At 43.0% G+C, this 12765-nt stretch overlaps 1 protein-coding gene across 12 annotated transcripts in view; it reads left to right on the forward strand.

The window, feature by feature from the left end:
• The first annotated feature begins 1455 nt into the window (after window positions 1-1455).
• RANBP17 (RAN binding protein 17) overlaps window positions 1456-12765 on the forward strand; it is a 434785-nt gene continuing 423475 nt past the window's right edge. For 6 of the 12 annotated variants that reach the window (XM_054556220.2, XM_054556221.2, XM_054556223.2 and 3 more), the window contains exon 1: window positions 1493-1652. In XM_054556220.2, coding sequence (XP_054412195.1) covers window positions 1635-1652 — 18 coding nt within the window. In that variant the 5' untranslated portion in view covers window positions 1493-1634. Of the gene's footprint in view, window positions 1653-12765 lie in introns of all 12 variants that reach the window. The other 6 variants (XM_002816186.5, XM_054556222.2, XM_054556228.2 and 3 more) reach the window with 4 other exon arrangements.

Raw genomic sequence — 12765 nt, forward strand, 5'->3', positions numbered from 1 at the left:
TAAATAATACAGTTAAAATGTTTAAGAAAATAAAGATAAAGAATTTCATCAAAGCCTTGGAATCTATTTTTAAAATGGGAAAGGAGGAGGAAGCATGAAAATTTCAACTTTCTAAATGAAAATTCCAGAACTGAAAATATTATAACTAAAACTAAGAATTCAACAGAGGAGATGTATAGCAGCTCAGACACAGCCGAACAGAGTTTCTATGGAATGGGCAGCAGGCAAATAAAAAATACAGAATATAAATAAGGAATATAGCAAAAAGTTATAACATACATGTAACTGGAGTTCCAGAATGGAGAGGTAGAGAGAGAGAAAGAGAAAGAGAGAGAGAGAAGGGGACAGATGCAATATTTAAAGAAATACTGACCAAGATTTTTCAAAACTTGATGAAAAAGATTACATTCACACTTAAAGAGCTTTATGAATCCCAAGCAGGATAAATACAACACACACACACACATACACACACACACACACAAACTTAGCGACATCAAGCACAAAGTGCTGAAGACAAAAAGAAAAAATAAAAAAAGAGAAAAATGTTCAAGTAGCTGAGAAGGGGGCCAAAAGACAGGAGCAACAATCAGACTGATGGCTGATTTCTCAGTACAAACAATGACAAGCAGAAGACAATGAAAAGACATTTTTAAAATGCTGAAAGATTAAAAAAAAAGCCAATGTGAAGTTCTATACCCAGCAAAACTATCCTTTAAAAAATGAAGGCGAATTAGGATGATTTTACGTTAACAAAAGCTGAGAGACTTTGTTGTTAGCAGACCTGAATACAAGAAGTGCTTAAGGGAGTTTCCCTCTTAAATACTACAGTACAGTGCTCCCAAATGGAACTGTTGAACTTGAAGAAAAAACGAAGAACATCAGAAAGCAGCGACTTTGACCCACTTCTGCTCCAATAAATTCTCATTGCAGTGGAATCATTTGTTGTAAAACATAAGTTCATATTAAACAAAATGCAGACAAAGAATAAGAGGTAAAGCTTGAATTTTACAACTTAACAGCATGTAGACATGGTCGTTTTAATTTTAACCAAAATCAAGTTAAAAACATTGTTAAGCAACAGTGGAATTTGGGCCCTGGGAGTCAGGGGTCAAGGGCAACAGCTGGCATGTGGGAGTCAAAGGTTATGGCTTGTGTGTGTCTGTGGTTCGTGGCTGTTAGGAGACAAGAAAATCTGTGGAGATGCAGGGGTCAGGAGTCATGGGCGATAGTTGTATTTTGAGGGTCAGGGGTCAAGAGAGCCTTTGGAAGACTTATGAGTCAGGGTCCACGGCTGACAGGTGGGTCGTGGTAGTTGTGTCAAAGGGCAGAGGTGGAAGGTCATGACCCACCAACACACGCCGGTTGAAACTTGAGCGCAAGGGACGGTTGAGATTCCCGGAGGACACGCCCCTATCGGCCCCGCCCCGTGCACCGCCTCCGTCGCCCGGCCCCGTCCCTCCCAGTCCCGCCCCTCCAGCGCTTCGAATGCGGACGCCGAGCCTGGCTGAGGCTGCGAAGGACGAGCGGCGCAGGGACCCCGCAGGCGGCTGGGGCTTCCGCGGCGCCCGCCTCTGCTCCCTCCCCTCGGGCGCTGGGTGCCGACCGGCCGGCCGGCGCCGCCTCCTGGGAAGATGGCGCTGCACTTCCAGGTCAGTGTGCTCTGCGCCGCGGTCCCGCGCTCCGCCGCCCTGGGAACCCGGCGGGACGCGTCTGGAGACCGAGGGCCGAGGACAGCGGCGGAGGCCGCAGGGCCGTGGGCCGGTGTCCCCGGAGTCCCAGCCCCTGCCTCTGTCCCTAGCCGGGGACCGGGACACTGGTCTGGGCTGCACACCCCAGGCCCGGGCCGGAGCCCGAGAAAGGGGCGGCCGAGCCTGGGTTGGAGGCGGCGGGTGGAGGGGGCGGGGGACAGGCCCAGGGCTGGTCCCGAGGAAGGTGTGGACGCCGGCAGCACGCGCGCTGACCGCGGCTTTAGTGGCGCCGAGGCAGGTGGGAGTCCCAACTGGGCCGGCTTTCGCGCGCCTCGCGCGGCTGCCGAGCGGTGGGGCAGCCTTCCCGCCTTCCCGCCGCGTCGCCGGCGCGGCTCTGTCGTCAGCCTCCCTCCACACAGTTGAGCCCCAGCCGGAGCGGGGGCTTGGGATCCACCGAAGGAGCGGCGGCAGCAGTTGGACTTTAATTGGCCAGAGGAGACAGGGGCTGCGTCTGGGGGGAGTTGCGAGGGAGGGCTACGCGGCCGCTTCTTCGGAGGAGGAAACCCGGGCCGGGCGCGGGCGCGGGCGCGGGCGCGGACGCGGACGCGAGGATCGCAGAGGCTACGAAGATGGGACGCGTGCTTGTGTATCCTCGGGCTGCTCTGACATCCCCGTTCAGTTATTCAGCAAACATTTATTATCTCCCCACTGTGTCTCAAGCACTGTGGAAAGTTCTAGGGATAAAGGATGACATCTTACTATCCTCGCCCTCATACAGTTAACAGAGAATTACGGTAGAAGTGAAAAATGTATGGTAGAAATAGTCACAGTATCATGAGAGTACAGGAAAGGGGGCAGCCAGCCAAATGTGTATGTTGAGAAAGAGTGAAGCAGAGCTGTTATGCTCTTAGCTGAGAGATGCTTTAAGATTCTTTGAGCCTCCATTCTTCCATTTATTAATTATTGAGCGCCTACTATGCTAGGCGCTGAAGATACAATAGCTCTGAACAAAACTCTGTGGTTTCTACTCTTAGGGAACTTGCAGTCTACTGGTCCTTGAAAGAGTCGTAGGTGTTTGCCAGGTGAAGAGGAAGGGAAGGATATGGAGGTAGAAGGACAGTGTGAGCCAAGGCAAAGAATTGTGGAAGAACATGGTGTACTGCAGAAAGTTCAGTCTGGTTGGGACAAAGGAATGGGACCAGGGGAGGCAGTGGGTGGCAGGAGATGACCCCGGGGAGGGAAGGGAATTTCATAATATGGTGATAGTGTATCTAAAAATCTCATTCCCCTTGTAGACTTCTTTGAACCCCCTGTGATCACATTGACTTATAACTTGGCTGATTTATTGATTCTTCTAAAGGGTCTTTTTTTAAAACCAGCTACTGTCTGATAATCGACAGTTCTACAATGTTATGTAGTAAGCCCCACACATTACCTTTTGATTTCGTGCCATTTCTAAGGGTCCTCAGGTCAAAATAATGTATTACCACTTTAGTAAATATGCCCTCTGGGAAATTTTCACAGGAAGAATCTTACAAGGAGGATTTATGGATTGTAAATAGGTAATCAGATGTTCACAGAGCCCGAGTAAATCTTGAGAGTAAATTAAAAGGTATGGTGGAACTTTGGAATTTTTTCATACATGGAAAGATGATGTATAGTAAATCACCAAGTCCTGGAAGACTTCTTCATATTTAGGCACAGTGTTGGAAAAATTAGCTGCTGATGTCAAAACTACCCATATTGGTTTTGCAGGAATGTACTTCACAGTACATTCCAACATAAGTGCTTCACAGTACATTCCTGTAGACAGCTTAAAAGTGGAGTTGGACAAATAAAAGATCAGACAGTTTTGTTGACTAGAAAAAAACTGAAATTTCTCCGTTTGAATTCTTTTTAGCACATAGGATCATATTGTTCATCAGTTAACTCAAGGAACATTTGTTAATAGTGATAACCAGTACCTAGCATTTTGAGTTTTCGTGTCATTATAGAGTTGAGCCCTGCCACTAACTTAAAAAGTGTGCATATATACATTTTATTCTGAAGACACTGAGTCTTAAAACAGTTGTGACTTGCCCAACGTTACAGAGTTAGAGTAGGCCTCATAACTCACAAGTTCCGTGTTCCCCATTACCTCTGTCTTATTGTCACTTACCCAAAAGGGCAGCTAGGCAAAAATTATGCCATCAAGATGATGAGTAAAGAAGCAGATTTGTGTAGGGTGAGGTTAGGGTACTGGTCAACATCTTTTTCACATCATGACTTACATAAAAAATGTTAATTGTGTGTTTCATTAACATAAACCGCTCATTGCCGAAGGCCATCAGTGTGCACTTTCTCCAATGTCTCAAGCTCTGCCCCTGCTGCCTGGAGAGCAGAGGGATCAATATCTCAGGCATACCTGTGAATCATTCAAAGCAGTTGCATTCTGGTTAGGAAGCTGTGAATTAGGATACCCTGTCCCAAAGGAATTAATAGGTCTGGATTCCCTGACAGGCAATTTAGATAAGGGGGCAGAGTGAGGAAAAAGATAGAATTGAGAATAAGTAAGAGGTAGGCACTTTAGATAGAACAGAGGTACCTTAGTGAGAATCGAGAGAATGTTAGGAAAAATTTAAGGGACTCAGTTGATCCAACTTTTTTGCTTAGGGCTGTTTAAGAAGCAGGAAATATAGCCATGCTTCTTAATCTCCAGTCAAGCTACCTGATTTGATCTAGATGTGATTGAGAACTATTATTTTTAAATGCAATTATAACATGAAAAAAGGTATGTGGGAATGACCATTCTGGCAGTGTGGACTTGAATGGAAGAAACTATAGAAGATCAGTATGGTCTTTTATATTCACCAGTAACCGGAGAGATTATTTATAATTTATTGTGGATCTTCTGTATGGCAGGCACTGGATTAGGCTTTCCCCATCTTTTCTATCTTCATTCTCACAATTATTTTGGAAGGTAGATATTGCTGTTTGCGGTTTTTTGTTGTTGTTGTTGTTTGTATTTTGAGACAGAGTCTTGCTCGCCCAGGCTGGAGTGCAGTGGTGGAATCTCGGCTAACTGCAGCCTCTGCCTCCCGGGTTCCAGTGATTCTCTTGCCTCAGCCTCCTGGGTAGCTGGGATTACAGTTGCAAGCCACCACACCCAGCTAATTTTTGTATTTTTAGTAGAGACAGGGTTTCACCATGTTGGCCAGGCTGATCTCGAATTCCTGACCTCTGGTGATCCGCCCACTTCGGCCTCCCAAAGTGCTAGGATTACAGGAGTGAGCCACCGCGCCCGGCCCTGTTTGCAGTTTTAACAGCAAGGCTTAGAAAGGTTAAATTACTTGCCCGAGGTCACTTAATAAGTGAGTGGCAGATTCCAAAGGTTGTGTCCACACTGTTGGACCAGTGGTTTTCAAATCGAACCATGACATTTCTAAGACCCCACTACTCTCTACTCGCATTCCCAGAGGAGCCCCTTGAGAAATCCCTGGCCCTGGCAGCCACAGTTAGAAAATATTGCTTGATCTAGTGTCTGTGAATATCACGGGGAGGTGTAGAGTTGAGTCTTTATAGAAGAATAATTGGGAGGACTTTATGACAAATTAGGTATGTCCCTGGAATTAGCCGTACTGAGATTTGAGGGCAGAGTCCACAAGACTGCCCTTTCTTCTCAGACCAAGTGCAAGTTTGGGGGTTTCCCAAAACCACCCTCAGGTTCAGTAGTTGACTCATAGAATTCACCGAAAGTTGTCATACTCAGTTGCAGTTTGTTACAGGGACAGGATACAGATTAAAATTGGTCAAAGGAAGGTGACACGGCAAAATCTGTGCAGGTTTCAAAACTAAGCTTCTGTTGGCCTCAGGACACGTTGTGCTCCCTGCATCAATATATGGCAATATGCACTAATTATTGCAAACTGGGTAAGCTCACCCAGACTTCATTATACAGGGTTTTTATTGGGGCTTCAGTTCTTAGGTATGATTGATTGATTGCCCACGTGTTTGAAATCAGTCCTAGGTTGACTATTACCTTGTGACCCAAAGTCCCGACCCTAAACACGTAGTTGGTGTTTCTGGTGTGGCCAGCCCCCAACCTACCACTATTGGGTATGGCCAGCCCCCCCCTAAATAAAAACATTCCTATCAGGTATGATATACATTACCTTTCAGAAGCAAAGGTCAGATGTCTCTTATGGCAAGACCAAATCTGTTACTATACAGGAGGTACAAAGGAGACTAAGGAGAGGGAGAAGCAAAAGATAACATTGAGCTTGTAAATCTACACTCTGGTCTAGAAATCTGAAACTACTGAGAAGAAGGGACACTTAGGCCCGGCGCGGTGGTTCACGCCTGTAATCCCAGCACTTTGGGAGGCTGAGGCGGGTGGGTCACGAGGTCAGGAAATCGAGACCATCCTGGCTAACACCGTGAAACCCCATGTCTACTAAAAATACACAAAATTAGCTGGGCGTGGTGGCGGGCACCTGTAGTCCCAGCTAATTGGGAGGCTGAGGCAGAAGAATGGTGTGAACCCGGGAGGTGGAGCTTGCAGTGAGCCGAGATCGCACCACTGCACTCTTGCCTGGGCGACAGAGTGAGACTCCATCTCAACAACAAAAAAAAGAAGGGACACTTAAAGTGGAAAGCATGTTCAATTCTGTTTGTGACATTTTTGGGTGATTTTTTTACATCTTTCTAGATTTCCAAGAGAAAGAAATTTGTACACAAATGTAAAGATGGTGAACAGACAGGGCTAAAAGTATGGACTACCAGGCATGGTGGTGTGTGCCTGTAGTCCCAGCTACTTGGGAGGCTGAGGTAGGGGGATCACTTGAGCTTAGGGGTTCTGGGCTGTATTGTAGTGTGCTCCACCGATCAAGTGTCTCCACTAAGTTCATCAATAATATTGACCTCACATCAATATGGGAATGGGGGACCACCAGGTTGCCTAAGGAACGATGAACTGGCCCAGGTCAGAGACGGAGCTGGTCAAAACTCTAGTGCTGATCTGTAGTGGGACCATGCCCGTGCATAGCTATTGCACACCAGCCTGGGCAACATAGCAAGACCCTGTCTCTTGAAGTGTGAACTAGGACATCATCTCCAGGTTGATGATGATGGAAATAAAGAGTGGCAATTTGGGCAGGTTGGGGGAGACAACATGTATTTGGGGTCTGTAGACTTGTATTTGACTCAGAATTTGATTATTTATCTCTAATCTTGAGGAATTTATGTATATTTGATCTCAGCTTTAGTTTTTTAAATCTGTAGAATAAATATACTGAAAATACATACTTCACAAGAGCCTATTTTTCAGGATTGGTTTGAAAAAAAGGTGGAAATACTTTTGTAAACTATAAAGCACTAAAACAAATATTATCTATTTCATTTTAAGAAGGAAGAATTCCAAGAGATCCAGGTAAAAGCCTTCAGGGATACTCAGGAAAAGGTAGTAAGAGGAAGAAAAAAAAGAGTTTGTGGGAAATGAGTAACTTCAAAATGAAGGCAGTTTCTGTTTATTGTAATCAAGAAGCTTAATTCCAGAAGGCAGGAAAGATACAGGAAAATAATTGAAAAGATCTTTAAATTCAATTGAAGAGGATTTTTGTGGCTTATTAATGTTTTACTATTAGAGAACATTTGTTTCTTTTTTCAGCTTTACTGAAGTACAATTGATAATAAAATGTGTGTAAACTGTGCAATTGGATGGGTTTTGACATATGTATACATCTGTGAAATTGTCACCAAAATCAAGAAAATGAACATATCCATCCCCCCTGTGCTCTTGTGCCCCTTTGTAATCTCTGTTTTTCCCCCACTCCTCTGCTGTCCTCCCTCCCAGCCAGGAAATCACTGATTTGCTTTCTGTTTCTTAAGAACCATACAATATACACTCTCCAGCATTCATCTATTGATAGTTGCATGCGTGACTATCAACATGTGTGGCTTTTACTCAGCATTCACCTGTTGACAGTTACATGTGTGTGTGAGTTTTTACTTGCTATATAAAAATAACTCATCATTTAGGGGCCAATTCTGTGTCAGGTACAAAGGCCAGAAATAAGTCCAGAATAATTTGGAAGATCCTTATTTAGACTATGGTTAAGATTACATCATTGTCTCCTAGGGTATGAAAGTTGGATGCTGTCTGTTTTTTTTTGTGTGTGTGGTTTTTTAGACAGGGTCTTGCTCTGTTACCCAGGCTGGAGTGCAGTGGTGGGATCTCGGCTTGCTTCAACCTCTGCCTCCTGGGCTTAAGAAATCCTCCCACCTCAGCCTCCCAAGTAGCTGGGACTACAGGCATGTGCTACCACACCTGGCTGATTTTTTTTTTTTTTTTTTTTGTATTTTTTGAAGAGATGGCATTTTGCCACATTGGCCAGGCTGGTCTCAAACTCCTGAGCTCAAAACAGTTCACCCACCTTTGCCCCTCAAAGTGCTGAGATTACAGGTGTGAGCCACCATGCCTGGCCTGTCTGTTTGTATTTGATAGTTACTCTGTGGGAGATGAATGATGTCCACTTCTTTGTTTTACCTCTTAGTTATTTATATGGGCTTCTAATGTTATCATTAAGACTTGTAGAAGCTTTAAGAACTCAAACCTGATTTGTCAACTAATTGAGAAGGGATCCATTTTTCTGAGACCATTCTCATATTAATCATATTCTCAGATATCAATGCATAAAACTAAGATGAAAATTTATCAGTTTACTATGAAAAATAAAGTTTCCTTAGAAAATGAAGTGCTAAACAGAAGATTGCTTGATTGTTTAGTAACCACCATATTGTGGGTTTAATTGCTTTATATGTCTAGATAATACCTTTCTACCAGGGGAAGGGTCTTTGTGTGTGTATCCCTCTCTAAAAAGGTTTTTAGTATACCAGGTACATGTTTGTTACCATTACAGTGAAAGAATAACTTGATTTTCCCTTTGAGTCTTTCGTAAAAGAAAATTTAAACCTTTCCCTTTTTATCTTGGATGGCCTTTTTCATTTGTTAATAATTTGAAATATCTTCGGAAAAAAAGTGATTGGTAACATTGTTGATTTAAATACTATGTAAATACACCCCAGGTCTGTTCTTTCTTGAGGTTCTTTATATCAGTAAAACAAAACAGACAAATAATTTCCAGACTTTTCCATTATCTTTCCAAATGGGTTTATTTAGGTGCTATTAAATTGATTACTATTAATATTACTTTTCCAGGGCTCACAACACTTTTTTTTTTTTGAGTTGGGAGTCTCGCTATGTTTCCCAGGCTGGCCTTGAACTCCTGGGCTCAAGCCTACTGCCTCAGCCTACAGAGTAGCTGGGATTACAGGCATGTGCCACCATGCCTTAATACAGATATATTTTCATAGATCTGGCGGCAAGAAATCTGAAACATACAAAGGTTTGGTCCCTTCTGGAGGCCCTGAAGGAGAAACCATTTCATGCCTTTCGCCCAGCTGCTTCTGATGGCTGCTGGCAATCTTCATTGTTCCTTGGCTTGCAGAAACATCACTCTAGTCTCTGCCTACATCTTCATGTGGTCTTCCCTGCTATGTCTCTGCATCTCAAATCTCCCTCCTTTCTCTTATAAGAATACCAGTCAGTGGATTTAGGGCCTACTGTAAATCCAGCATGATCTCATACCAAGATTCTTAATTAAGGATTTGTGAAGACCCTGTTTCCAAATAAGGTCACATTTATAGGTACTGGAGTTGGGACATGGACATATATTTTAAGGGGATATAATTAAAATCATTACAATATTATTAGGTAATGTTGAAAACAACTGTGTACCAGAAGTTACATGACACTAACTCTTAATCCTCCAAACATATGAGATAGGCACTGTTACTAGTCTCATTTTTGCTGCCTTTTGTTAAACAGGTCTATTACTATTTCTTGGCCTAATTCTTTTTGCAGTCAAAGTCTACTTCAAAGAATCTTAGGCCTAGATGAATGCATGCCAGCAGGATCAGTTTATTAATTATACTGAGTATTATCAGTTCTAAAATTCAGTGCTCCAAATTTATTAGATGAAGGAAAAGACTTCTTAGGTTGATCATGAGAGGGAAAAAGGGACCCGTTTTTATTTTTGTATATAAATACATATTTAATTTTACTTTAAGTTCTGAGATACATGTGCAGAACGTGCGTGTTTGTTACATAGGTATACATATGTCGTGGTGGTTTGCTGCACCTGTCGACCTGACACCTAGGTATTAAGCTCCGCATGCATTAGCTATTTGTCCTGATGCTCTCTCTCCCTTCCCTCACCCCCACAACAGGCCCCCTGTATGTGTTGTTCCCCTCCCTGTGTCCATGTGTCTTCATTGTTCAGCTTCCACTTATGGGTGAGAACATTTGGTGTTTGGTTTTCTGTTCCTGCATTAGCTTGCTGAGGATAATGGCTTCCAGCGTCAGCCATGTCCCAGCAAAGGACATGATCTCATTTGTTTTTATGGCTGCATAGTATTCCATGGTGTATATGTACCACATTTTCTTTATCCAGTCTACCATCAGTGGGCATTTGGGTTGCTTTCATGTCTTTGCTATTGTGAATAGTGCTGCAGTAAACATACATATGCATGTATCTTTATAATAGAATGATTTATATTCCTTTGAGTATATACCCAGTAATGGGATTGCTGGGTCAAATGATATTTCTGGTTCTAGGTCCTTGAGGAATCGCCACACTGTCTTCCACAATGGTTGAACTAATTTACATTCCCACCAACAGTAGAAAAGCATTTCTGTTTCTCCCCAGCTTGGCCAGCATCTGTTGTTCTTGACTTTTTAATAATCACCATTCTGACTGGTGTGAGATGGTATCTCGTTGTGGTTTTGATTTGCATTTTTCTAATGATCAGTGATGCTGAACTTTTTTTCATGTGTTTCTTGGCCACATAAATGTCTTCTTTTGAGAAGTGTCTGTTCATGTCCTTTGTCCACTTTTTTTTCTTATGAGATGGAGTCTTGCACTGTCGTCTAGACTGGAGTGCAATGGCACAATCTTTGCACATTGCAACCTCCACCTCCCGGGTTCAAGCGATTCTCCTGCCTTAGCCTCCCAAGTAGCTGGAATTACAGGCGCCTGCCACCATACCTGGCTAATTTTTGTATTTTTAGTAGAGACAGGGTTTCACTATGTTGGCCAGGCTGGTCTCGAACTCATGACCTCATGATCTGCCTGCCTCCGCCTCCCGAAGTGCTGGGATTACAGGTGTGAGCCACCATGCCTGGCCACTACGTTTGCCCTCTTTTTGATGGGGTTGTTTTTTTCTTTAAATTTGTTTAAGGTTCCATGTAAATTCTGTCACATGGGTTGATTGCAAAAATTTTCTCCCATTCTGTAGATTGCCTGTTCACTCTGATGATAGTTTCTTTTGCTGTGTAGAAGAAGCTCTTTAATTAGATCCCATTTGTCAATTTTGGTTTTTGTTGCAATTGCTTTTGGCAATTTCATCATAAAATCTTTGCCCATGCCTATGTCCTGAATGATATTATAAGTCTTTAATCCATCTTGAGTTGATTTTTGTATAAAATGTAAGAAAGGGGCCCAGTTACAGTTTTCTGCATATGGCTAACCAGTTTTCCCAGCACCATTTATTAATAGGGAATTCTCTCCCCATTGCTTGTTTTTGTCAGGTTGTTGAAGATCAGATGGTTGTAGATGTGTGGTCTTATTTCTGAGGTCTCTATTCTGTTCTATTGGTCTATGTGTCTGTTTTGGTACCAGTACCATGCTGTTTTAGTTACTGTAGCCTTGCAGTATAGTCTGAAGTCATGTAGTGTGATGCCTCCAACTTTGTTCTTTTTGCTTAGGATTGTCTTGGCTATACGGGCTCTTTTTTGGTTCCATATGAATTTTAAGGTAGTTTTTTCTAATTCTGTGAAGAATGTCAGTGGTAGTTTGATGGGAATAGCATTGAATCTATAAATTACTTTGAGCAGTATGTCCATTTTCACAATATTGATTCTCCTTGTCCATGAGGATGGAATGTTTTTCCATTTTTTTGTGTCCTCTCATTTCCTCGAGCAGTGGTTTATACTTCTTCTTGAAGAAGTCCCTCACGTCCCTTGCTGTATTCCTCAGTATTTTATTTTCATTGTAGCAGTTGTGAATGGGAGTTCATTCATGATTTGGCTCTCTGCTTGTTGGTGTATAGGAATGCTTGTGATTTTGCACATTGATTTTGTATTGTGAGACTTTGCTGAAATTGCTTATCAGCTTAAGGAGTTTTTGGGCTGAGATGATGCGGTTTTCTAGATTGTAGGATCCTGTTGTCTGCAGAGACAATTTGACTTTGTCTCTTCCTATTTGAGTACCCTTTATTTCTTTCTTTTGCCTGAATGCCCTGGCCAGAACTTCCAATACTGTGTTGAATAGGAGTGGTGAGAGAGGGTATCCTTGACTTGTGCCAATTTTCAAAGGGAATGCTTCCAGCTTTTGCCCATTCAGTATGACATTGACTGTGGGTTTGTCATAAATAGCTTTTATGATTTTGAGATATGTTCCATCAATACCTAGTTTATTGAGAATTTTTAACATGCAGGGTTGTTGAATTTTATTGAAGGCATTTTCTGCTTCATTCTATTGAGATAATCATGTGGTTTTTGTCATTGGCTCTGTTTATGTGATGGATTATGTTTACTGATTTGCATATGTTGAACCAGCTTTGCATCCCAGGGATGAAGTTGACTTCGTTGTAGTAGATAAGCTTTTTTTTTCTTTTTCTTTTCTTTTTTTGAGACGGAGTCTTACTCTGTCACCCAGACTGGATTGCAGTGGTGCAATCTTGGCTCGATGCAACCTCCACCTCCCAGGTTCACGAGATTCTCCTGCCTTAGCCTCCCAAGCAGCTGGGACTACAGGCACGTGAAACCATGCCTGGCTGATTTTTGTATTTTAGTAGAGACGGGGTTTTGCCACGTTGGCCAGACTGGTCTTGAACTACTGACCTCAGGTGATCCACCCACCTTGGCCTCTCAAAGGGCTGGGATTACAGGCGTGAGCCATGGCACTGGGCTTGGATCAGCTTTTTGATGTGCTGCTGGATTTGGTTTGCCAGTATTTTATTGAGGATTTTGACATCG

This window comes from Pongo abelii, chromosome 4, assembly GCF_028885655.2.
Source record: "Pongo abelii isolate AG06213 chromosome 4, NHGRI_mPonAbe1-v2.0_pri, whole genome shotgun sequence".
NCBI lineage: Eukaryota > Metazoa > Chordata > Mammalia > Primates > Hominidae > Pongo > Pongo abelii.